General features: G+C 36.0%; 1 protein-coding gene across 4 annotated transcripts in view; it reads left to right on the top strand.

Moving 5' to 3' along the window:
* LOC134854900 (roundabout homolog 2-like) overlaps positions 1-24,236 on the top strand; it is a 66,960-nt gene that overhangs the window by 38,184 nt on the left and 4,540 nt on the right. For 3 of the 4 annotated variants that reach the window (XM_063871263.1, XM_063871264.1, XM_063871266.1), the window contains exons 4-14: positions 414-701; positions 2,225-2,369; positions 4,046-4,170; positions 10,499-10,638; positions 11,578-11,746; positions 13,479-13,656; positions 20,062-20,085; positions 20,836-20,963; positions 21,491-21,808; positions 22,482-22,952; positions 23,126-23,757. In XM_063871263.1, the coding sequence (XP_063727333.1) occupies positions 414-701; positions 2,225-2,369; positions 4,046-4,170; positions 10,499-10,638; positions 11,578-11,746; positions 13,479-13,656; positions 20,062-20,085; positions 20,836-20,963; positions 21,491-21,808; positions 22,482-22,952; positions 23,126-23,757 (2,618 nt within the window). The remainder of the gene's footprint in view (positions 1-413; positions 702-2,224; positions 2,370-4,045; positions 4,171-10,498; positions 10,639-11,577; positions 11,747-13,478; positions 13,657-20,061; positions 20,086-20,835; positions 20,964-21,490; positions 21,809-22,481; positions 22,953-23,125; positions 23,758-24,236) is intronic. The other variant, XM_063871265.1, reaches the window with a different exon arrangement.

The following is a 24,236-nucleotide window of genomic DNA, read 5'->3' as shown; positions in this document are numbered from 1 at the left end:
CGAAAACAAAGATTGCCCAAATTTGGAAACAAAAATGCCTAGGAAGGACCCTTTCAGTTTCAAATGAAAATTACTAGCTGTAGTGTTGCCTCTATGGTTGCCTTGAAATCTAGGCTAGTTTTATGTTGTTTTTCAGGCGAAGGTTTTTGCCCTACATGACTTCATCTTGTAACTATACTTTGGGCCATCCCCATATTTAAGAGGAGAAAGTTAACCAAACTGATGTTGGAAAAGCATATTTTAGATTTAATCTAGCGCAAAACTGACAATTGCCGAAAAGTTTTCTTTTGTTGCCAAAAACTCAATTTTTCAGCCAATATTGGAGCCGAAAATAAGCTAAAAGATGTCGAAAGTTACTATTCCTGATAATTACTTATAATGTTTTCATTTTCATTTTGATTCCTTTGTTTCAGCCAATGAAAACTTTGTCAAAGTGCCAGAAGACAAAACAGTTCTGTGGGGTGAGATTGCGACTCTGTCCTGTCAGCTGAAAACTTCCTTTCAACGAGGAGGGAGCACTACTAGGTGGTTCCACAACGGAGTACAGATAGATGTGTCGGCAGACTCCAGAATAAGTTCGGATCAGTTCGGACTGCAGATAAGGAATGTGGAGCCGAGAGACGAGGGCTCCTACTTTTGCGTGGCTTCTAAGCCCGGCTCCGACAACTTCAACAGTTCAAATGGGTTCATTAAAGTCGTCTGTAAGTACATCAAACAGAAACTTTAAAGGAGCTTTTCCGGAAAAAAAATGGTTTGCTCAACTTTAGAAATTGGTCCTTACTTAATAAATGGAAACAAACTAAGCATGATTCATGAATATATTTACTCAAAATTCTCAGATTGGGTAATCAAAGAATGCATTCTTCGCATCTGAAGATATTTCAAATATTCATTAGGGTATCTATCAAACAATAACATGGTAATTCCTTGGATCGGACACTCTTAATTCTAATGTATTCATTTATTCAAAGCCTGAGAAATGAAACCCAGACTATTTCAATTGAGGAATGTCGGATCTCTCTTGGGTTTTAGAAGTAGAGCCTAATAATTGATTGCATCAAATTAGGGAGATACTTCAAAGCTTCTGTCGATCGATTCCGGCTTCTATTTTAGACTGAAAATTCGCTTTCATGTCATTAAATTTATAGATCTCAGTTGAAACTCAAGATTCTTTTCCTAGATATTTTCTTCTGAAGTTCAATAAAAAGTTCCAACTTGGAACTGGAACGCAAATTTCCGGCAGCTCATTAAGAACCCTAGAAAAACTATTGAAGTTGAAATAAGCTGAATGCTACGTTTCTTCTGAATTCTCAAATAAAAAAATGCCTGCTGTTGGAAGTTGATATTTTAAGAAGTCTTTTTTCATCAAAAAATACTCACTTCTCAAGAAAAAATGTTCACTTTTATTCATTCAGAAATTGTAAGCAGTTGAACCCGTTCAAGAATTCGTTCTCCGAAAAACAAGTAGCTTATCAAAGAATGTATTTAAAATTCAACTCGTATCTTGACTCTGAATGCATTTTGGACGACGACAACTACAATAAGTCTGCTATTTTTATGCTAATTGGTCTATTGTAATAAGCAAATGGATCGAGAGTGAATATGGCAATCAACTACCTGTACAATTACTCAACAGTCGGACTATAATTAACTCGGCAATACCTGCAATTACGAAGAGATTTTTATTTTATAATTAGAGACTTTTAGAGGATATGCCGCTGTTTTATGTAGAGAAGCTAATAATTATATTTTTATTACTCGGCACTTCAATTTATATCAATGTGCTATATTTTTGCAAGGCATTTGGTTACATGTGCTTGTTTTTACTTGAATGTTTTCGATTTTTTCATTGAAGAGAAAAAAGAACATTTTGACAAAATTGACATGTTGTTCAGGTGTTTTCAAGCACAGCAATGATTTATATAGGAGTCTCAGCAGCCAGCATGTCGAAACTAATTTTTTTTGGTCTAGGTATGATAGTTGGGCACCATAAAAAAGGCATATATGGAAAAATGATTCTGCTGTTTTTATGATTAGTTAACACAGTAAAAGTAGCGCAGGCAAATTTTTGTCCATAATATTTTCTTAAGGTCTGCCCCATCTTTCTGTTAGATTTATTCATTCTTCCATAGATAAGTATCATAAGTGTACCAAATTTTGGCCTATTATATAGAATGAATGAACGCCTGGAGAATGTGTATTGTTGTGTGTTGCGTTTGTTTAGACCCCCCTCGGGTGGACATGAATGGGGTGATGGTGCAGACTGGGTTCGTTTCGCAGAGTGTGGTGTTGAGTTGTCCCATGATTGGACAGCCCAGAGTGTCCTGCTACTGGAGCAGAGTAGGCGGCACTGAAATACCAGCCACCAGGTAACCAACGCATCAAAGCCAACCAGGTTCACTGGGCCCGTTTTAAAACACACCAAAGTCGAAACATCTATGCGCAGCCGAACAAAAAACTTTAGAAAAATGTCGATAATGTCAAAAGATATCGAATTTTGGCCGAGAAAGTCGAAACATATCTGAGCTGGGTGGATCAAAGTCTAACACTTTTTTTGTTAGATCGAGAAAGTCGCAATATGTGGTTGAGACGGTCGAAACATACCGATTTTGTCGAGAAAATCGAAATATAAATCGAGCACCTCGATCCGGGTTATAGGTGTTTGCTGGACCCTTTTCATAGATGTTTTTAAGGATCAACTTAGCAATCTCCACCCCTATAAATAAATATAGTAAATTAGGGGGAGAGATTGCTAAGTAGATCCGTTTCTAAGTTCTGCTATGTTCTCATATTATTTTTTTTCCCACGTGAACGTAAGCAACTCCGTGATTCCACTGTTTGGATTTTTGAAAGAAATTTCATAAATTTGTGGTTTTGCTATGTAATATGAGCCGTCAAAAAAATTTGAAAATGTTTTCACAACAAAATCATTTGGCCTACTAGCATGTGTGTCCATTAGCAGACCCATGTAAAAGACTGTGGTTTGACGATTTGCAATTTCACGTTTTTTTTATTCAAATTTGGCCATCAAGTGGTTTTCGAAATGATTTGAAATTTTAGGCTTATTTGTTTTTCGGCTGAAAGCGCACCCAGTTAAAGCAATTAACGCATGCTAATAGGCACACATGCTAATCGTTACGCCCATGCTGCAAAAGCTTAGCACAAAAAACAGTCCGACCGACCCCACTTTCAAGCCAAAAGCGGTTGTAAGGGCTTTGTTATTATGCCAAATTAAGTTCATATTTTAAGCAACACATGCTCGTAATAGTTTATGGTTCAAATTGGATTGCAAAAATTGCTAAATCATTTTGTAAAATGAAATGATAAAAATCATTCATTGGCCTCTTTGGTCTTGCTATTTTACATCCACAAGTGTTTAAAAGGCATCTTACAATTCTTTTTTTTTGCAAATAAATGGTTTTAGTACGCCATCTTGTCTACAATCGTCATAAATATGTGTACCGAAAATCACCTCTTTCAAAATTGCTCTCAAACAAGATTCTGAATATCATTAAACAATGTGTTTAATGCACCGCTATTTTTCATGCTTTGAAAGATTTATTGTGCCGTTATTATAATGGAAGATAAAAAAGAACCCCCTTGACATCAATTGAATTAGACTCCGTGTCTAGAAAAGTAAGGCGCCTTTTTGGCTTCTGTCGTTCAAATTGCGCAATTCAATTTCAAGTCTATCCTTTTTTGAATTCAATAAAAAATGGGAAGCGGCAACATTGAATGATCTTTGCACCCACACCACCGCGAATGCATCGCACTACCATATTTTCCCTGAGAACTGAACTGTTAAAGATGTTTTTTTTTGTGCTGTAGATTTAAAGCCATAATATTTATAAGGTGAAGTCAATAGCCTGATTTTGTCTTATATCTTAGCAGAGCTTTAATTATTTAATAGTTAAGAAGCTACAGACATGGTGGTACTTTAATGCTAAATTACCCTCTCGTGTCACGATTTCTGCAAAGTGTGTTTTATAATTTGACATAATGGCGACGTTGACTGAGAGAGTATGTATTTTGTATTTTGGCATAGGGCTATGCAGACTGACAACAGACTGGCGATTGGACATGTGCAGAGCAGTGACCAGGGCGAGTACATGTGTCAGTGTCACAATGAGTACGGGGAGAACAGAGTAGTGATCAAACTACAAGTGCCCAGTTAGTCATCTCAATACATATTAACAGTTAGCCATACGTACTCACTTCCCTCATCCTTGTCCTGTTGCTGGTAATAATCTAATCTCACTGACCACCTCTGCACAATCACTAACTATTGCAATGATAGTGTTTTTGTATCAAAATTTGAATGCGTTCCACATCTAATCGCGTCGATCAAGTTTTTTTTTGATGGAGTGCACACGTTTAAATGAGACTGGTTCTGCACACGCGGGACTGGGTCTGTCCTATGCTGTCAGCCCTTTCAGAGTTGAGGAGAAAAACCATGTTTATCGTCGTGAGAATTTTGCTTTCTAGACAAATTTAGAGCAGCGAACAAATTTAGCCGGTTGCTGCTCTAGTATTATAGACGCTTATGACCACATTAAATAAATACATTACAAACATCAATTTTGTAGCTTTTTTAAGCAAGTTACTCTAAAAAGAATTTTTGAGTATTTTTTTAGCGCTTCATTGGCAATGAAAACATATTGAAGTTAACTGTTCCCTATTATGTCTAACAAATAGCGTTCCAAGCTTATTTTTAATTCTCCTGATCCCACCTCTCTTAAAAACAAAAATTCAGAAAAAAAAATGTTTTTTTTTCATGTTTTTTTTATGAATATGGTCGGAACATTCTATGCTATTTGTTCAGCAACCGGTCACTGGTGTTATGCTTTGTGATCTTACTCTATCCTCCAGAATTGATATGTGCCCTAATCCGAAGAGAGTACGACTGACATTTAATTTTAGATGAAGGAGAGAGATAAATTTACTGTTGAAAAATAATGTTACGGGATCAACTATAGCATTAGATTGATCGACACTCATTGATCTGTTTAGTTTGAAGTTGTTCTTGAGTGAAGCAAAGACAACGATTTTGTAAAACTAATCTGAGCTCCGGGGTTGTTGAGGTACCCTTGCCCTTTTTGCCCTCGTGTAATTTCTGAGTACCCGATTTAATGATTAACTTTTCCTGCTTTTGAAATTGAAGATGTTCGAATTCCCTGATATGACCAAAAAGATATCAGATTACGGGTTTTCAAGCTATAAGTAGATGCGAAATTCCTTATTTTTGCTACATATTTTACTATAGTATCTTTAAATTATAGATGGAGTCAGCCTGAATTTTTTATATCTGCAATTTATTTTCCAGTTTTGCACTGAAAGAGCGCAGATGGCCCATGTTGATTTTTGCATTTCATTTCGGATTAAAAAGAAAGGAAAATTATAAATTTTTAATCTTTTCTTTTCTATTCCTCGCAGATGAAAGAGTATTTAAAAATGATTGCTTTGTTATTAAAATGCGCAATTTATATCATACTGACCTAGTGGTTTATAACAAAATTGTTCGTCACAGTCAACTTTAAAAAATGCATGTAATCCATTTTCCCGATGTTTGCTTTTTTAGCTGCAACAAGAAACTGAAACAAATGGCACTTCAAAGTGAGAAGGTACAAGACTGCTCGTATCAGGGTGAAGCTCTGAATGTTCTGACTACCTTTTAAAGTCTATAAAACAGTAATAACATGAAAAAATGAAATGTAATAAATCAAAATAATTTTTTTTTCTATATTTGAGATTTTTTTGTTAAAATCATCCACCACAAGCCATATGAAGTACAAAGTGTAACAAATCCTATTAACAAATCAATTACGAAAATAAACTTCTTTCAACCAATTTGGAACAATTTCTAAGACGGATGAAATCTCCGCTAACGCGTTAATAGCGCGAAATATATCGCGAGTTAATTGTCCCATGTTGGCCAAAATGGCAATCTTTAAACCCGCACAACTTTATGAAAAATGATCACGGGTGAAGTATCTTTTTAAATTTAAGCTCAAGACAACAATACATTTTGAATGATAAAAAAAATCTGTCAAAAAAAAGCTAGTTAAAAAGTCGAAATTTGTCTGAAGAAAAAAAATACCCCGAGCACAAATTTTCCGTTACGTTTGTTAGGAAAGTTGGAATAACAAGACTGCTCGTATATCAGGGCACAGCCCTGAATGTTCCGACTGCACTTGCGGCCAGTTGACAAGTTTTTTTGGTTCAATGATTGACAAAAAAAATTGAGAAAAGAAAGTTATGTAACGTTATGTAAAATACTAAGGATGTTGTTACCGTCTGGTCTTGTGATAATAGGATTAAATTACTGGCCTCAATTCAATTCGGAATGCAATAATTTGCTTCTTGCTCCTGTTATAAATGCGCAATATATCGCACTTAAAAAATCCCGAATTGGCCAAATTAGTAGTTTTCAAAAGCCCGTTTTCAAACTTGTGAAAAATGATCATAGGTGAAATTTGAGCTTAGGAAAAGAATATCTTGCAGATGGTATAAAAAAATTCTGTCAAAAACTTTTAGTTAACAAGTCGAAAATCGACTGAATAAAAAAACCACACCAAGCATGAATATATTGCACTTTCTCCGAAAGTCGGAACAAAAAATTCACCATTGCAAGAAAAATTACAAAAAGTTACGTAACACTGCAGTAAAGGGAAAAATACTTATCAGCTCAGGAGATATTCGAGCAACTAGTCTGTAATAAATTATGAATAAATTATCAAACAAGCTGAATCGAATCTTTTTTAAATCACCTGAGATGCGTTAGTTTATTGTTGCCGACAGCTGATCGGAGCTTACGAGTCGTATAAAAATGATTCAAGTAGGCATTTGAAGCCTTTATCTCTCATTTTATTCTTGTTTAGTGCTTCCGAGACAACTGGTTTAGGGACGGTCTCTTTTGTTTATAGCAACGGGGTATGAACAGCTGAAGCCCACTAGTCTGTAAACTATAATAGCATCTTTAATTTGAAGTTATGAGAGAAAAAATGAAAATATCAAACGAAATTGACGAGCGTGCGATTGTAATACTGGTTATTCAATACACAATGGCGCTCTGGTTTATGAGTTTTATGGCAAAAATTGGCGACATATAGGCATATACAGCTCCGATTTAAAAAACTCGAAGTTAAATTTAAAATATGACATGTTTATGAACCACCGATTCTTTTAACTGCTGTGTCTGATCTTTTCTTTTGGGGTTTAGGGAAACTAAGAAGACCCTGAGTTGTCGTTTGACTAGGTCCCGGATGGAAAAGGACAGCTCAGAGACACTGCTACGAATTTGCCGCAGTCCATACCTGATTGTGGCACTTGACAGTGAAATAATTTATCTAGATCATTGAAGTTGCTTGAGCAGCAACTTCTTAAGCCTTCTTGCTTATTCTGTCAACGGTTTTGTTATGAGAGTTCAATTTGCACTGACCCCAAGTTTGGTTTAGAATGCGCATCATAGACCAAACAACGCATGAAACAAAGTTCAGTCGCCGAGCGATCATAAATTGCGGCTAAATACTTGAGTAATCATAGACTTTTTGTATCTGTCATTTCATAGTAAGGTCGTCTCAGCTGTATTTGGTATTTCTAATCACTGTCTTTTGTTTCGTAATCTCAAAGATTACCGGCTTTTTGGCAATTTATTTGCCGACTGACTCTAAATGAAACCCAGGAGTCAATTTAATTTGAAAGCATATTATGCAAATTCAAGCTATTCATTTTGAGGTTAAAATCTTCTTTTCAAACGCAGTCGAGGATTCAATGCTCGATTTCAAAGCAGCTTTGTTTGAAACCTATTGTGTTTGGAATAAGCATTGTTCTTTTTATTTTTCCCTGATTAAGTCACAAGTCAATTGTTGGTTAATTCATGGAAAGTTTCGGGTTGTGACCTGGACGTACTAACTAAATCTCAATCCAGCTCAAGCATTTTCAGGCAAATGAAGAGTTCTGGGGAGGGGGAGGGGGAGGGGGAAGGGGTGTGTATCGTCGTTAGTAAAGCGCGAATGTCTAATTGAATAAATGGCAGGAAAAACAAGAGAAGACACAATTTAATGCTGTTATTTTTCCTTCTCTGAAGAACTAAGGTTGCTCTATCTCATTTCTCAAGGGAATCGAGTATGAAATAAAAGACACAGACAGAACAATGGACCTCAGAGCAGCTAAATCTCTTCACGTTGCCTTTTCTTTGCTTCAAAGTCAATAAAATTTTCATGATCACTTCATTTGAAATATCTATGAAAGCTTTTATTCCTAATTGCCCTCAATGATTTAATTTGGTTTTTGCGAGAAATAATTTGAGAGCAAACAAAAAGTAGAAAGGGCTGTCCGTATTCAATATATTGGTGTTCAAAGGTTATTTTTTAAAATGTTGATCTTTTTGAGTGAGCCTCGCGGTCAATTATGACACGAAATCAGTCGCCCCATAAAACTGATAACGTGTCCAAACTTTGAACGTTTTTGAAAGTTTTCTCTGTGTTTCTAACTATTCATAAACACCACCGCGGGTTATTTATAATGTTTAGTTGCCATACTTATGAAATCAAGCAGAGATTGTAATAATTATTTACTAAATTTTACGACCCCTGGTTGACAATTTTAGACGCTCATTAGGTATTTTCCATGTTTTAAGGGCTATTTGTTGCCCGTTCCAGCAGAGCTGTTTTTCTTATTAACTTGTCTTCTCTTCTGCCGGTAAACTAAGAAACATGCTTTTACTTGTTTTTATGGACATCTTGGTATACCGTTATTTGAAGAAGTAGCTTGGCAATTTGGATATCATGTAACTGCTAATCTATGTTGTCTTCTCTGGAACAAATCTTGTTCATTCTTTACAAGGTGCTCAAGATCTTCATGGAAATTTTTGGTCGTTTCTTCTAAGAGTGAAAAAAAATTAAAATTTATTATTCCAACTATTGCAAACTTTGTAGTTGGGTTTTTGTTTTTTGATCTGAACATTTGAAAAATGTGGAGTAAACTCGTATACGGGTATGTTTTAGTTTTTGTTCCGACTTTCGATACGAAAGTAACGGAATATTTGTGCTCGGGGTGGGTTTTTTTTTCTTCAGACAAATTTCGACTTTTTAACTAGCCATTTTTGACGGAGTTTTTTTATATCATTCAAATGGTATTGCTGTCCTGAGCTCAAACTTGAAAAGATATTTCACCTGTGATTATTTTTCGTAAAGTTATGGGGGTTTAAACATTGCCATTTTGGCCAATTTGGGACAATTAACGCGCGATATATTTCGCGCTATTAACGCGTAAGCGGAGATTTAATCCGTCTTAGAAATTGTTCCAAATTGGTTGAAAGAAGCTTATTTGCCATAATTGATTTGTTACAATGAGCGAAATCTATTCTTTTGTACTTTATATGGCGTGTGGGGGTGATGATTTCATAAAAAAAATTCAAATCTAAAAAAAAAATTTTTTTTTTCATTTTATTTTATTACATTTAAATTTTTTTATGTTACTACTGCTTCATAAACCTTAAAAAGCAGTCGGAACATTCAGGGCTTCGCATTGATACGAGCAGTCTTGTTCTTTTTGTTTTCCACGCAAAATCAGGTAGCACAAAAAATCATTGGAATGGGTCGAGTGATATATCATATTATAGCCCTTTCAGCCGTGATTTAAAAACATTTAAAAATTTCCAAAACCTTAGTTTTACTTGAGTTACGTTAGTTTTTGAGTTTTTAGCGCCAATTTGGGAATCAAAAACTTAAAAAACAAAACAACTTAAGCAAAAATATTTGAAACATTTTGAAAATTTTTGAGTTTTTTTAACGATTTTTTTTCGTTTTCTAGTCATCATTCCACAAAAACTATTTTCCATTTGGCCTGTTTTACTATGACTGTCGAATATGCCTAACTTCTAATTTTTCGTTCAGATCTTTTCATCGCCCCACGCAGAAAAATTGAAATTAATTTATAAAAACTATTCTCTTGAAAAAACTTTTTATAATTTTTAAGACTATGGTAACCGGCGTTCCTTGTTTTTCTTTTTTTTTGTTTTCCACGCAAAATCCGGTACAACAAAAAATCATCGGACTGGTTCGAGTGATATATCATATTAAAGCTCTTTCAGGCGTGACGTAAACAATTTAAAGTTTCCAACATTTTTTCGTGTCGAGAAAAACCGGTTCGTAATTTTTTATTTTTCTTTCAAAGTTTTGGGCGTGTAAAGCGAGGAGCAAGAAGTCTTTCTATAGAAAGATAGTCGCAAATTTGCAGTGAATAAGCCATGAATTTTAGATTCAAGGCTTGAATATTTTAGTTAAATAAATTTAAAAGCACTTTCGATCAATACAGATCATCATCGGTCTAAAAAGTTTTGTTTATTTGTTTTAATTATCCTTGTTTTAATTATGGAAAAGTAGCGACAAGGCAAAAAATATATTTTCGAGGTAAAATGATTCAAACAAAACTCACATACCAGCCAAAGACTTGATTGATAAAAGAATAATGTGACCTAAAAGATTAATTATTTCAGCAATTCTGGAGTTTGCCACTAAGCCAGTGGACACAGTGGCACTCATTGGGCACTCAGTGCATATACCCTGTTTGGTCAGCAGCACAGTCGGCCACGAGCACGGAGTCACTATTGTGTGGGAGAGGAAGGAACGACCATCTGTTAGTACAATTCATTCACCACTCCAATGTATCAAGTAACCGAACACCTAGTTTAGTATCAGTATCATATTTTGGATAATAAGTCTCAGAAAAACGTGGCTTGGAAAAAGTTGATCGAAAAGTAAAAAATATCTACTTTGCTTTAACCTTAAGCCATTTCTTGCAGTTTGAGTTTGGTGCAGAAAGTTTGCAAAATTCATTTATTTGAAGAAGCAGTATGATCAAAAGAAAGTTCACTTAAAATACTGCGAGCGTTAGAATCTATCAGATAAGGAAGTGCGACGTTAATCAATGGAATTTGCTAGAATGGAGAATGAAGGTGATATAGCTGAGAATGCATCTGTTTTCTGCCTCGGAGATTGCAGCTCATCTTTTGTTGCCAAGTTCAATTGGAAGTCAATACAAATCTCTTTTTGTTTGTCAACCACAGACTGCTGTCGCCCCCACAACAAAAAAAACAGAATTGGATTTTTTCTTGATTTACTCATTGTTTTTTGGAAAAGGGAGGAAAATTAGAAAAAGGAAATATTCTATCAGTCACTAATGCGTTCTTTTCTGCCGCTGCTTTTGTTTTTGTGATGTTTCCCTCACAACAACTTGTCAAGTCTTTCCACTTGTTACCTACGGCCAATGCCAACAGATGAATAAGGGTCATTCATACGAAAATGTGTCCTAAACAGCCTGCAGCAAATGTTTTTTTTTCTTAATGGCCATTTCTGTTTTTGTTTGCATTTGCTGAAATGTCTTTTCAAGTGACTTTTCTTAACTTTGAACAAAGTTCTCTGTTAATTTTTTTGAAGTTTGACTATTGATGGTTTCCTGATGCGTTTCTAATTAGTGTATTTAATGTTTCTACATCAGTTAAACTGTACGTTATTCAAGCAATGAATGTGGCAGTTATGATTAACTTTTGCGAAAGGTTGATTAATTATATTTCAGGACCTCATTTTTCAAGGGGAGACATTGGAAAACAAAGAGGTGTTGCAGAATGGGACTCTGATCTTGAGAAACGTCACTGCAGACGACAGGGGGTACTACATCTGCAAAGCACTGCAGCCAACTGCCAATGCACAACAGATAGACGAAACGATATTCGTCGAAGTCAGAAGTAAGCTCTCCTAAATTATTATCGTACTGTCCACACTCCTTCGGGCAACTATTACATACATGTCTTATTTTTGTTCTCACTCATCATTTTTACCAATTTTTGCTACGATGTTTGGCTGCATATACCCATTTCAAAGAAACTTTGTCTTCACACACAAATCTAGATAACCCATAATTAGTTAAGAAAACTAATACTTTTTCTGAATTCAGGAACTAGATAATCGAGTTTTATTCACCATAAATCTGGATTCAAATCCAACTGCAGCTGTTCGTCAATTTTTCATATCAGAATTTGACTTGTTTTTATCTAATTTCTGAATTTAATATAAGCTTTTAAAAATGAAAAAAGCAGATGTTACTTTTTGCAATTAGATTAAACTGTAAACAAAGATTTCCTTTCCACTAATTTGATCCAGACAATTTTGAGAAAGTCATCGTAGCGTATGAATCACAATTCTATCACATATGTTACTTTTGAGTCGCATTTGGGCGCATAAAGGTTACCTGATTTCACCCTCACGCATCTTAAATTTCCCTCCCAAGGGAAAAAATGGGAAGCAACATTTACTTTCGCTATAATAAAAACCCGTCTAAATTAACCAATGTCTGCATATTAAGTAACAGTTTATGAAACGGAGAATTTCAGAACGTGAATTTCAATTTTGCTTCAATAGTTCATTGAACAAATTAATTATTGATTTCGTTTTCAACCATTTTACGAAGTTTTCATGAGCAAAATTTTTGATTGACTCCTTCCGAATGCTACTTTCGAATGCTCCTTCCGGTATCTATCAAAATTGACTGACGAACTAAAAGCAACTGAAAACCCTTAGACGCGCTTTTCCAAACAAGCTGTCATTTCCGAGACAATGATTTTAATAACTGTCATTTTTTGTATATTTTTTTCAAAGGATTTGAAACAGTTTTATCCAAATTATTCACTTGAGAAAGTGTATACAGTAAAATTGGGCAAATGTTGTTGAGTTATTTTTGGTGCCAATGAGGTCAAGTAGTTAAAGGTCAGCTCATTACACAGTATTATGCAGGAAATGGTCTAAGGAACAAAACCAATTTTATTGCCTGGTTATTACTTGTTCGCACTTTTCTGAACAAAGGTCGGGGCTAAGAGCTCTTTTTCATTACAGATTTTATTAAATTTTCTCCGATTTTCCCGGGAAATGAAATTTATGCAAATCATACTACCATCCATATAAAAAAAAGAAAAAATGCCCAATTTTGTTTATCTTAGTTCATTCATATTTCGTTCGCGTGGTAAACCACTGTCAACTAAAAAACACAGACGTGATTAAAACCCATACTTTGTGATCAAAAATGCCGTCATTTTTGCACGTTAGTCTGAGATTATGGAAGTACTTTTACACCATTCAAACTGACATGTAATCTATAACCATTCCTGGAGGAATTGGAATGCCGTCATATGCACAAGAAGTAGCGCTGGTACTTTCCAATGCTTCCTTTGATACAAATATAAACGGCAGTTTCAGGTGAATTTCCAAGCATGATGTATCGAATATTTCATGGCTTAAAAAGAATACCTTTGAAGTTTTTTATGAATATTTTTCGTGGCAGAAGGCAAATTCATTGAAATTGAACTGCCCTGGTAAGATTTCGTTGCTGTATATTTCATCAGTGAGTAGTGGTATTGGACAACATACGCAAAGCATAATTGATTTGCTCTGTTTACCCGTAATGAAGTTGATTTATTTGTTCAGGCCACTCGAACCTGCGTCCTCCCATTATAACCATAGCACCCTTCAACCACTCTATGCAGGTGGGGGGCAGACTGCGACTGCCGTGTGCTGCTAGTAGTGAGAGTGCAGTCACCATAACCTGGCGATTCGTGAACGAGGCTTGGAATGCTATAGGCAACACCAGAACTAGAGACAACAGGTAAAAATGATAGCCGGTTGATGTGCAAGTAGCACGGAAAGTTCCGACAACAATAAGAAAAAAAACAGTTTCTGTTTTTTTTTTCAGACTGAGGCGTTTTATGTACGTAGCGCGATGAGAGGATCTGATAAAAACGCTTATAACTTTGGCATATTTGATAGTAGTAGTAAACAAGGATAACCCGTTGCTGCGCAAGTAGCTCAGAAAGTTCCGACCACATTCGTACAAATCTACAAAAAAAAAACATTTTTTTAATCTTCAAATTAGCGTCGTATCTTCTGCGTGGTATCATGATAGATCTATACTAACGCGTGGAACGTTAGTCAATTAGGCATGAATACTAAAACTATCGTCAATAATTAAATAAATAATGGAAAAAAAAAAGAAGAAATTTCGAAACTTTTTCCTAATTTTCTGCATTAAAAGTTTTAAATTTGTATGCAAATTTTAATGGCCAAGAAAACGCGTAATGAAGCTTCCAAAACCGGTTTTTTTTTAGTAAAAAAAAGTTTCTAACAGCTTAAAGGGCCAATATTTATATACACCTTATAACGAACGTTACACGATCAAATTACTCGCTCGAAATTGGACTAAGACTGAAAAATTTTAAACCAGTTTTTTCTCAAAACGGGGGAAAAAATTAGAAAAATTTTAATGTCCTTCGAATAACGACTGAACGCGCTTTAATATGATATATCAATCGACCCATTCCGATGATTATTTGTGGTTCCTGATTTTGCCTAGAAAACAAAAAGAATATAAAATAAAAAAACTGAAACAGACCCGAATACAAAGTTCCTCCACATTTTTTCAATTCTCAGAACAATTAAACATATTCGTTAACAGTTTTTATCCACAAATGAATAAAAACAAAAAGCTCAAATGAAGTTTACCAAAATTGTTCCATATTTTTTGCCGACTTTTTTATTTTAAAAAAAGTATTCCCAAGCAGGCTTTAGCAAATTTCCGTACTAAAACAAAGCTTTCACATTTAAATAAAACTATCCTCAGTTTAGAAGCCTGCTCGCTTGCTGCTTTAGTCACTCGAAGTTAGATAAAAGAACAACAATTAAAAGCCGGTTTTTCTTGACACTGAGAAAAATTTTCTGAAGTTTCTTAAACTCATTCGAATCACGACTGAAAGGGATTGCATTTGATCTATCAATCGATCTACTCGATTATAAGTTAAGTATTTGATTTTGCGTCGAAAAAAACTTGAAAGTAGAAAAAGAAGGAAAGACAGTTGCCCTGCAAAAAGCGCAGTAGAACACTTTAAAAGACATTTAGGTAGAGCGCTAAATTTTACTGGGAGCTAAGTTTTCATGGCTTAACTTGAATTATAAGAAAAGGACCTATTAAAAACCGACTACAAAGGGTTTTGCTCAAATTTAGACTAAAATCAAAAACTTTCTTGACCCAGACTTTTAAATATTCGAATCAAAACTGAAAGAACTATACTGGTATATATTATCGATGATACGTGATTTTTGGTAATGCGTTATCAACCTATTCCGATGATACGTGATTTTTGGTAATGCGTTATCAACCTATTCCGATGATACGTGATTTTTGGTAATGCGTTATCAACCTATTCCGATGATACGTGATTTTTGGTAATGCGTTATCAACCTATTCCGATGATACGTGATTTTTGGTAATGCGTTATCAACCTATTCCGATGATACGGGATTTTTGGTAATGCGTTATCAACCTATTCCGATGATACGTGATTTTTGGTAATGCGTTATCAACCTATTCCGATGATACGTGATTTTTGGTAATGCGTTATCAACCTATTCCGATGATACGTGATTTTTGGTAATGCGTTATCAACCTATTCCGATGATACGGGATTTTTGGTAATGCGTTATCAACCTATTCCGATGATACGTGATTTTTGGTAATGCGTTATCAACCTATTCCGATGATACGTGATTTTTGGTAATGCGTTATCAACCTATTCCGATGATACGTGATTTTTGGTAATGCGTTATCAACCTATTCCGATGATACGTGATTTTTGGTAATGCGTTATCAACCTATTCCGATGATACGGGATTTTTGGTAATGCGTTATCAACCTATTCCGATGATACGTGATTTTTGGTAATGCGTTATCAACCTATTCCGATGATACGTGATTTTTGGTAATGCGTTATCAACCTATTCCGATGATACGTGATTTTTGGTAATGCGTTATCAACCTATTCCGATGATACGTGATTTTTGGTAATGCGTTATCAACCTATTCCGATGATACGTGATTTTTGGTAATGCGTTATCAACCTATTCCGATGATACGGGATTTTTGGTAATGCGTTATCAACCTATTCCGATGATACGTGATTTTTGGTAATGCGTTATCAACCTATTCCGATGATACGTGATTTTTGGTAATGCGTTATCAACCTATTCCGATGATACGTGATTTTTGGTAATGCGTTATCAACCTATTCCGATGATACGGGATTTTTGGTAATGCGTTATCAACCTATTCCGATGATACGTGATTTTTGGTAATGCGTTATCAACCTATTCCGATGATACGTGATTTTTGGTAATGCGTTATCAACCTATTCCGATGATACGTGATTTTTGGTAATGCGTTATCAACCTATTCCGATGATACGTGATTTTTGGTAATGCGTTATCAACCTATTCCGATGATACGGGATTTTTGGTAATGCGTTATCAACCTATTCCGATGATACGTGATTTTTGGTAATGCGTTATCAACCTATTCCGATGATACGTGATTTTTGGTAATGCGTTATCAACCTATTCCGATGATACGTGATTTTTGGTAATGCGTTATCAACCTATTCCGATGATACGTGATTTTTGGTAATGCGTTATCAACCTATTCCGATGATACGTGATTTTTGGTAATGCGTTATCAACCTATTCCGATGATACGTGATTTTTGGTAATGCGTTATCAACCTATTCCGATGATACGTGATTTTTGGTAATGCGTTATCAACCTATTCCGATGATACGTGATTTTTGGTAATGCGTTATCAACCTATTCCGATGATACGGGATTTTTGGTAATGCGTTATCAACCTATTCCGATGATACGTGATTTTTGGTAATGCGTTATCAACCTATTCCGATGATACGTGATTTTTGGTAATGCGTTATCAACCTATTCCGATGATACGTGATTTTTGGTAATGCGTTATCAACCTATTCCGATGATACGTGATTTTTGGTAATGCGTTATCAACCTATTCCGATGATACGTGATTTTTGGTAATGCGTTATCAACCTATTCCGATGATACGTGATTTTTGGTAATGTGTTATCAACCTATTCCGATGATACGTGATTTTTGGTAATGCGTTATCAACCTATTCCGATGATACGGGATTTTTGGTAATGCGTTATCAACCTATTCCGATGATACGTGATTTTTGGTAATGCGTTATCAACCTATTCCGATGATACGTGATTTTTGGTAATGCGTTATCAACCTATTCCGATGATACGTGATTTTTGGTAATGCGTTATCAACCTATTCCGATGATACGTGATTTTTGGTAATGCGTTATCAACCTATTCCGATGATACGTGATTTTTGGTAATGCGTTATCAACCTATTCCGATGATACGTGATTTTTGGTAATGCGTTATCAACCTATTCCGATGATACGGGATTTTTGGTAATGCGTTATCAACCTATTCCGATGATACGTGATTTTTGGTAATGCGTTATCAACCTATTCCGATGATACGTGATTTTTGGTAATGCGTTATCAACCTATTCCGATGATACGGGATTTTTGGTAATGCGTTATCAACCTATTCCGATGATACGTGATTTTTGGTAATGCGTTATCAACCTATTCCGATGATACGTGATTTTTGGTAATGCGTTATCAACCTATTCCGATGATACGTGATTTTTGGTAATGCGTTATCAACCTATTCCGATGATACGTGATTTTTGGTAATGCGTTATCAACCTATTCCGATGATACGTGATTTTTGGTAATGCGTTATCAACCTATTCCGATGATACGTGATTTTTGGTAATGCGTTATCAACCTATTCCGATGATACGGGATTTTTGGTAATGCGTTATCAACCTATTCCGATGATACGTGATTTTTGGTAATGCGTTATCAACCTATTCCGATGATACGTGATTTTTGGTAATGCGTTATCAACCTATTCCGATGATACGTGATTTTTGGTAATGCGTTATCAACCTATTCCGATGATACGTGATTTTTGGTAATGCGTTATCAACCTATTCCGATGATACGTGATTTTTGGTAATGCGTTATCAACCTATTCCGATGATACGTGATTTTTGGTAATGCGTTATCAACCTATTCCGATGATACGGGATTTTTGGTAATGCGTTATCAACCTATTCCGATGATACGTGATTTTTGGTAATGCGTTATCAACCTATTCCGATGATACGTGATTTTTGGTAATGCGTTATCAACCTATTCCGATGATACGTGATTTTTGGTAATGCGTTATCAACCTATTCCGATGATACGTGATTTTTGGTAATGCGTTATCAACCTATTCCGATGATACGTGATTTTTGGTAATGCGTTATCAACCTATTCCGATGATACGTGATTTTTGGTAATGCGTTATCAACCTATTCCGATGATACGTGATTTTTGGTAATGCGTTATCAACCTATTCCGATGATACGTGATTTTTGGTAATGCGTTATCAACCTATTCCGATGATACGTGATTTTTGGTAATGCGTTATCAACCTATTCCGATGATACGTGATTTTTGGTAATGCGTTATCAACCTATTCCGATGATACGGGATTTTCGGTATTGCGTGGAGAACAAACAAATAAACTAAAACATCCGAAGACAAAGTTCCTTCCCATTTTCAATGCTTGGATCAAAAAGTTGTAAAAAACTAAAATACACCCAAAAACAGTTCTTCTCTGTTTTCAGTGAACAAAATAACTACGCGCACACTGTCTGTCTCACTACTCTCAATAGCCTAATATTCACAAAAAAGGAAAGAAAATAAGACGTGGTCAAATGCGTTGAAGAAACGACAGTCTTATCTTTAGCTTACTTCTTTGTAAAACTAATTCAGTTTTATTCTTTGCACTTGTATTTTTTCAAGGCAAGGATGTAAATACTAAATTACTTTTTCTAAGATCAGTCATTTTCTGAAAAATTGCATCACTAAAACGCAGTAGACGTTCATAAGCTATACAATTTTAGGTCAACATTTTTTTTGTTCTTAGAGGGAAACATAAATTTTGTAGACTCTCATTTGATTTCCAGTTACATTTTTAAGCTCATTTTTCTGTTTCCTTACCAAGAGGAAGTCAAAATTCACTCTCCAAGTCCAAAGTGGAAATGGTGGAAAGCGTGCTCTTATTTTCACAATTTGGGTTTAAATGCAATTTTTTCGTGTGTTAATTTTTTGTACTACCGGAAATTCAAAATGATTTAAAAACTGTTTTCTAAGCTGGTAGTCTAAGTCAGAGTTTGCTAACAAGAACGATTTTATTAAATATTAATCAAAAGAAAATTGTAAAATGAGCTTCTACAGTTTTTTGGTAAATTTTAAATGAGGAATTTTTTTAGGTAGTTAAAACTTAAAAGCCCGCTTACTAACAGCGTCATTGCACATTTCGTACATAAATTCAGCATTAGAGTCGAGCTTATTTGCATTTTTTGTCAGCAACTTTGCGTTGATGCTGCTCGTTAAAATGCCTGGTGTATTGAAACGGTTTATAATCAAAACCAAGCGAGGAAAAAGTTTGTCGAGTATGAGAAGGGAAGAACAATTTCGACAAGGCGTCACGATTAAGAATCATTTTCCTCGTTTGGCTGATGAAAAAAAAATAGTTTTTTTAGCTGAGAGACCACCTTTTGAACTGATATTTTGAACGTTGTTTGTTTTATGTTACTTTTTATACAGAAAATTAAAAAACTGTTGCAACTTAACTGAACACCTGTTAAAAACAATGGGACAGCCCTAATTTATAGTTTCCAGCTATGAATTTTGACAGAAGTAACCAATCTATGAAAACAATGACTATCTATTCCCTTGATTTAGTTCCGTTGTGACTATTATGCTAAGCTTGGGATAAAACTAACTCAAAGGGTATCCTCTTACAACTGGTGCGCTATCATTTTTTATCAGTGGCTCGCCTCTTGGTCCTTAATACACCCGGAATCTCTCCAAATCCGATTTTTATTTTCATTCAGATTGCGTTTTATTAGTGCATTAGTCGCTAGTTAAAACCCTGTTTTGACATTTGATAAGCACAAATCCCCAAACTCCAAAGATAGTTTTAGAGGGTTGTTTGGGGAACTGATTTTCCCTCTCCAAATGTGGTTTGAATCAATTTTGGCCAGACTGTAAAAATGTGTGAACAGGTTGTGTTTTCATTTTCAGCAGGCATTTTGAAATTAATCAAAGGTAAATTGAACCCACGGAACCAAATGACACATAACCCATAGAGAGTTTTCTAGTACACTTTTAATAACTTATTCTTTCTTACTTAACTTCTAAATTTAAAATCAAATGCTGAATACGACTTTCTTAACATTTCTAAGTGAGCTGAAACTAAGTTTGAAGTTTTTATGCTTACAAATTTGATTTGAATCCCTAGATAGATACTAAGACTACTTCTGCTTTTTTGAAACCATGTTTTTCAAGAATGGGTCACAAAACTGGACTTGTCTTGAAATCACCTTTCAAAATGCCATCAGCCTATATTCATGAGAGAATATGGGTGAAAAAATAAATTGGCTGCTTTTGCTTTGCTTCAGTAAACACGAACTTGGTAAAGCACATACCTGAATCTGTGTTTTGTATGATTCGTAATGAACGTTTGCGAAAAACGCATATCAAAAACGACTACGAGTTGTGCTGTTGATGTCGAACTATATGGTTGAACGAATTCATGCGATTCAGAAAAAATAGTTCTTTTAGAAAATAGTGAGTGATAGTTACTTACTGTGTTAATGTCGAAAGAAGTTTCTAAATGACAGAAGTTTTTGCAATTATTTATACGTAAACTAAAACTATATCTTTGGAAGTTTCAATGGTTTTGTGTAGTCTCACTTAATTGTGAATTTTTCCAATCACGTGTTGTTTAATTTATCTATTATATGTACTTATGTTTACTGTCTACTATGTGAATAATGAGGTTTGGTGTCGTGTTAGGATCAACACGGAGAACAATGGGGCGCTGGTAGTGAGTGATGTGAGACACGAGGACAGTGGCATGTACAAGTGCATAGCATCCACTAGTCAAGGCACCACCGAGAGATACGCCGTCATCACAGTCAAAAGTAAGACAACACCCCCCATCCCCCTCCCCACACACACACAAACAGACACACACACACACACACACACACACACACACACACACACACACAGACCCTGAAACGCACATACCTGCTGTTCCCAGGCCTTCCCCCACAGTTTTGAGCGAGAAAAAATTCAGTTGGTCTACCGCAGCAATCAGACACACTCACTCAACTATATCGTGTAGAAACTAAATCCTCCTCATTTTGGATTAACATAGTTTTCATTCCGACGTTTGTAAGCGGGTATCTTCATTACGAAAGTATAGTTGGTTTAGTGACTCTGTTCCTTTGAAGTTTAACGTTTGAAACTCCAGAGATGCGCGCTGAAATGAAAAAAAAACTAGCCTAAAAAGCTACTCAAAATTAAACAATATCAGAGTTTGGAGGTTTTTTTTCAAAGCTCAAATCCTGAATACTGACCTTATAAAATGCCATTCCACCAAAGTTCTCCAACAGCAAGTTTTGTTGGATCATATGTCTGATGTTTGTTAACTTTCCTCTTTCAGAAGACGGCCTGAAAGAATCTCCCAGTCCCAAAAAACTTCCTATGCCAGTGGGAAAGCCGATCATCACCCATGTCACACAGGATTCCGTCACCTTAGTTTGGTACCCTGGTGAGAACCAGAGTCCGGAGTATGCGGTGGAAATGTACAGCTACGAAACACATGTGTTCGCTTGGCACACTGTTGGTGATAGAGCAGTGTCGCCAAAATTGATGATCGGCCAGCTAGCCGCGCATGAAGACTATGAGTTTCTAGTTAGAGGAGTGAACAATCTGGGGTTCGGACTGCCCAGTCCAGTTTCAAGCCGAATTCGAACAGTTGGTAAGTTGGAAAAAAGTTGCTATGGTTGTTATTTTAAAATTAAGCTACTGAGCATATTGCTTTCATTTTCATTTTGATAGAAAAAAAACAGATCTGAACATTTAATAGAATTATTTAGCATTTATTCTACTTGTAAGTAATTTATGCAAAAATTATTTAAAGTTTCTGAGGGTGACCTAAAATAGTGACAAAGCTTAAAGTTATACGAAAAAAAAGTGTAACAAAATTGCATCAACTCAAGCAAAAACAAATCAAGTGATCAATTGGATTTGGAAAAGTTCAACTAAATTGGAATTGAATGATGATGTTATATATCTAATAAACACCGTAAGAATTGTTACAGAAGCGGAACTAAAATTTCTTCGAGAAGTGATTTTCCGAGGTCTCCCAACAGTTTATAAAGTTCCTATTTTGCCCTAAAATTTTTGCGCTAAGCAAATTTTCGAGAAAAGTAGTCCAAAATGACCTAAAAAATTGCGTGTTTTTTGCTCGTTTTCTCACCTAAAATTTAGTACGTCCTGGCGCCGAAAGTACCTTTAGAACAGATTTGGGGTCAATCGATCGAAAATGGATGTCGTAAAATAGTAGCAAAGGAGGGACACAAAAGAATGGTAAGGGGGTCGAATCCGTGAGGGGTGCCTCTTCTAAATCTACTTCTGCACTCCTTATTTAGAACGCAATACAGACGCTGCTATGACTGGAATCCGACCAGATGACATCAAGCCACAGATAGAATTGGTGGAAGTGGAGGCACTCGAAGGAACTGCAGTGAACTCGACTAGTGCGTGGATCCAGTGGAATGTCCTCCACAACTCATACTTTGTCCAGGGATTCACAATCAAGTACGCCGAGCACGATGGAGGCAACAACTTCCAGCCTCAGAACTACAAGGTCATAGAGGTTAATGACCCCTATGCTAGAGCGATGCTTGTGACTAGCCTTGACCCCTGGTCTTCTTACATGGCATCGATACAACCTTACTACGAGTCGGTGCCTGGACTGGATTCGGCTCCTATTTTCTTCACAACTCCCGAAGGCACGCCACGAGATGTAGTAGATAATATCATTTTGAAACTGATGTCAGGTGGCAGATATTTGGTCACGTGGTCTGAGCCAAAGAGACAGCGCGAAGGGCATGTTGTTGGTGAGTCATCCCACGGATATTCTTTTTTCGCAGTCTGATTTTCATAAAAAAATTTACAGAGCTATCAAAAAACCTACTCAAAGCTTTGAAATCATGGAAAAGCGAAAAGTAGAAAATAAAAAGAGGAAATTTCTTTTTGTAGTTTCTGATATGAAATGCGCTTTTTGCTCTAGGATACAGCGTCGCTCTTTATTTCGGCGACTCCGACACGCCTCTGCAGACTCTGAACACCAGCGAGACTCAGTGCACGTTCACTATAGTCGAACAACAGAACGATTTCCGAGTTTCAATCGCTGCCAGGACAAAAGCGGGTGTTGGAGTTTTCTCGCCTCTTGTAGCCCCGAAAGCCGGCGGCGGTACTACTGATGGTACTTCCTGGATTGTGGCCCATCCATGGGTGCTAGCTATTGCTGGTGCCATAGTGTGGATAGCTTTGGCCATAATTTCGGTACTTATCTGGAGAAGAAATAAAAAAGGTCATTACAAAAGTGTAAATGTGAAGCTAGAACAGTCACTGCAGCCTCCGAGTGAGTACGCGGGTGGTCAGTGGCAAGTCATTTTACCTGCCAGTGCCCAGAGAAATTTGACCCTGATGAATGGCTCATACATGGGCCCGGGACCTTCGGGCACTCTATGTCCACAACCGACCATGGCCACTTCACAAGGAATGGAGATGAATCACTTCATGGGTGGGACTATGGCCATGAATACGATGCCAATGAGTATGAAGAATGGGAATAGTTCCAACTACGCCGCCCAACCAGAATGTTACCAGCCACTTGTTGTGAACATCGCAGGACAAAAGGTAAACGTATCTAAAAATGTTTTTCTCAAGTAGTTAAAGAAATGAAATCATAATATAGACGTTTCAAAATATTTTACAAGGATTTTTAAATTGGAGGGAAACTAGTTTTAGCGATTTCCATTTTTTAAAAGAAATGCTACTTAAAAAACATCATAACCAATAAAATCAAGCAGGGGCGGATCTAGGATTTTCTCGAGGGGGGCGGTTTTTCAAAAAAAAAATTCAAAAATTTTGTCGACCTTTTTTAGGTCGACCAAATTGATTTTTCGAGCTCCCCCAAAGCACTAAAATGTCCCTGCTTTGGCCAAATTTTGAAAAAACAGGCGAAAAAAAAAGCGTTTTCAGGTTCTTTTTGGAAAATTTTAAACAAAAAGATTGCGTTTTTTGGCGCGCGCTCCCCCCTGAAAGTTAGTATATTTTGGCGCCAAAGGCACCTTTAGAAAAATTTTAGGGCCTGACTGCCAAAAATGGATATCTCA

Source organism: Symsagittifera roscoffensis, chromosome 9 (genome assembly GCF_963678635.1).
Source record: "Symsagittifera roscoffensis chromosome 9, txSymRosc1.1, whole genome shotgun sequence".
Lineage (NCBI taxonomy): Eukaryota > Metazoa > Xenacoelomorpha > Acoela > Convolutidae > Symsagittifera > Symsagittifera roscoffensis.
The sequence above is the reverse complement of the archived record's forward strand: the minus strand, read 5'-3'. Positions and strand labels throughout refer to the sequence as shown.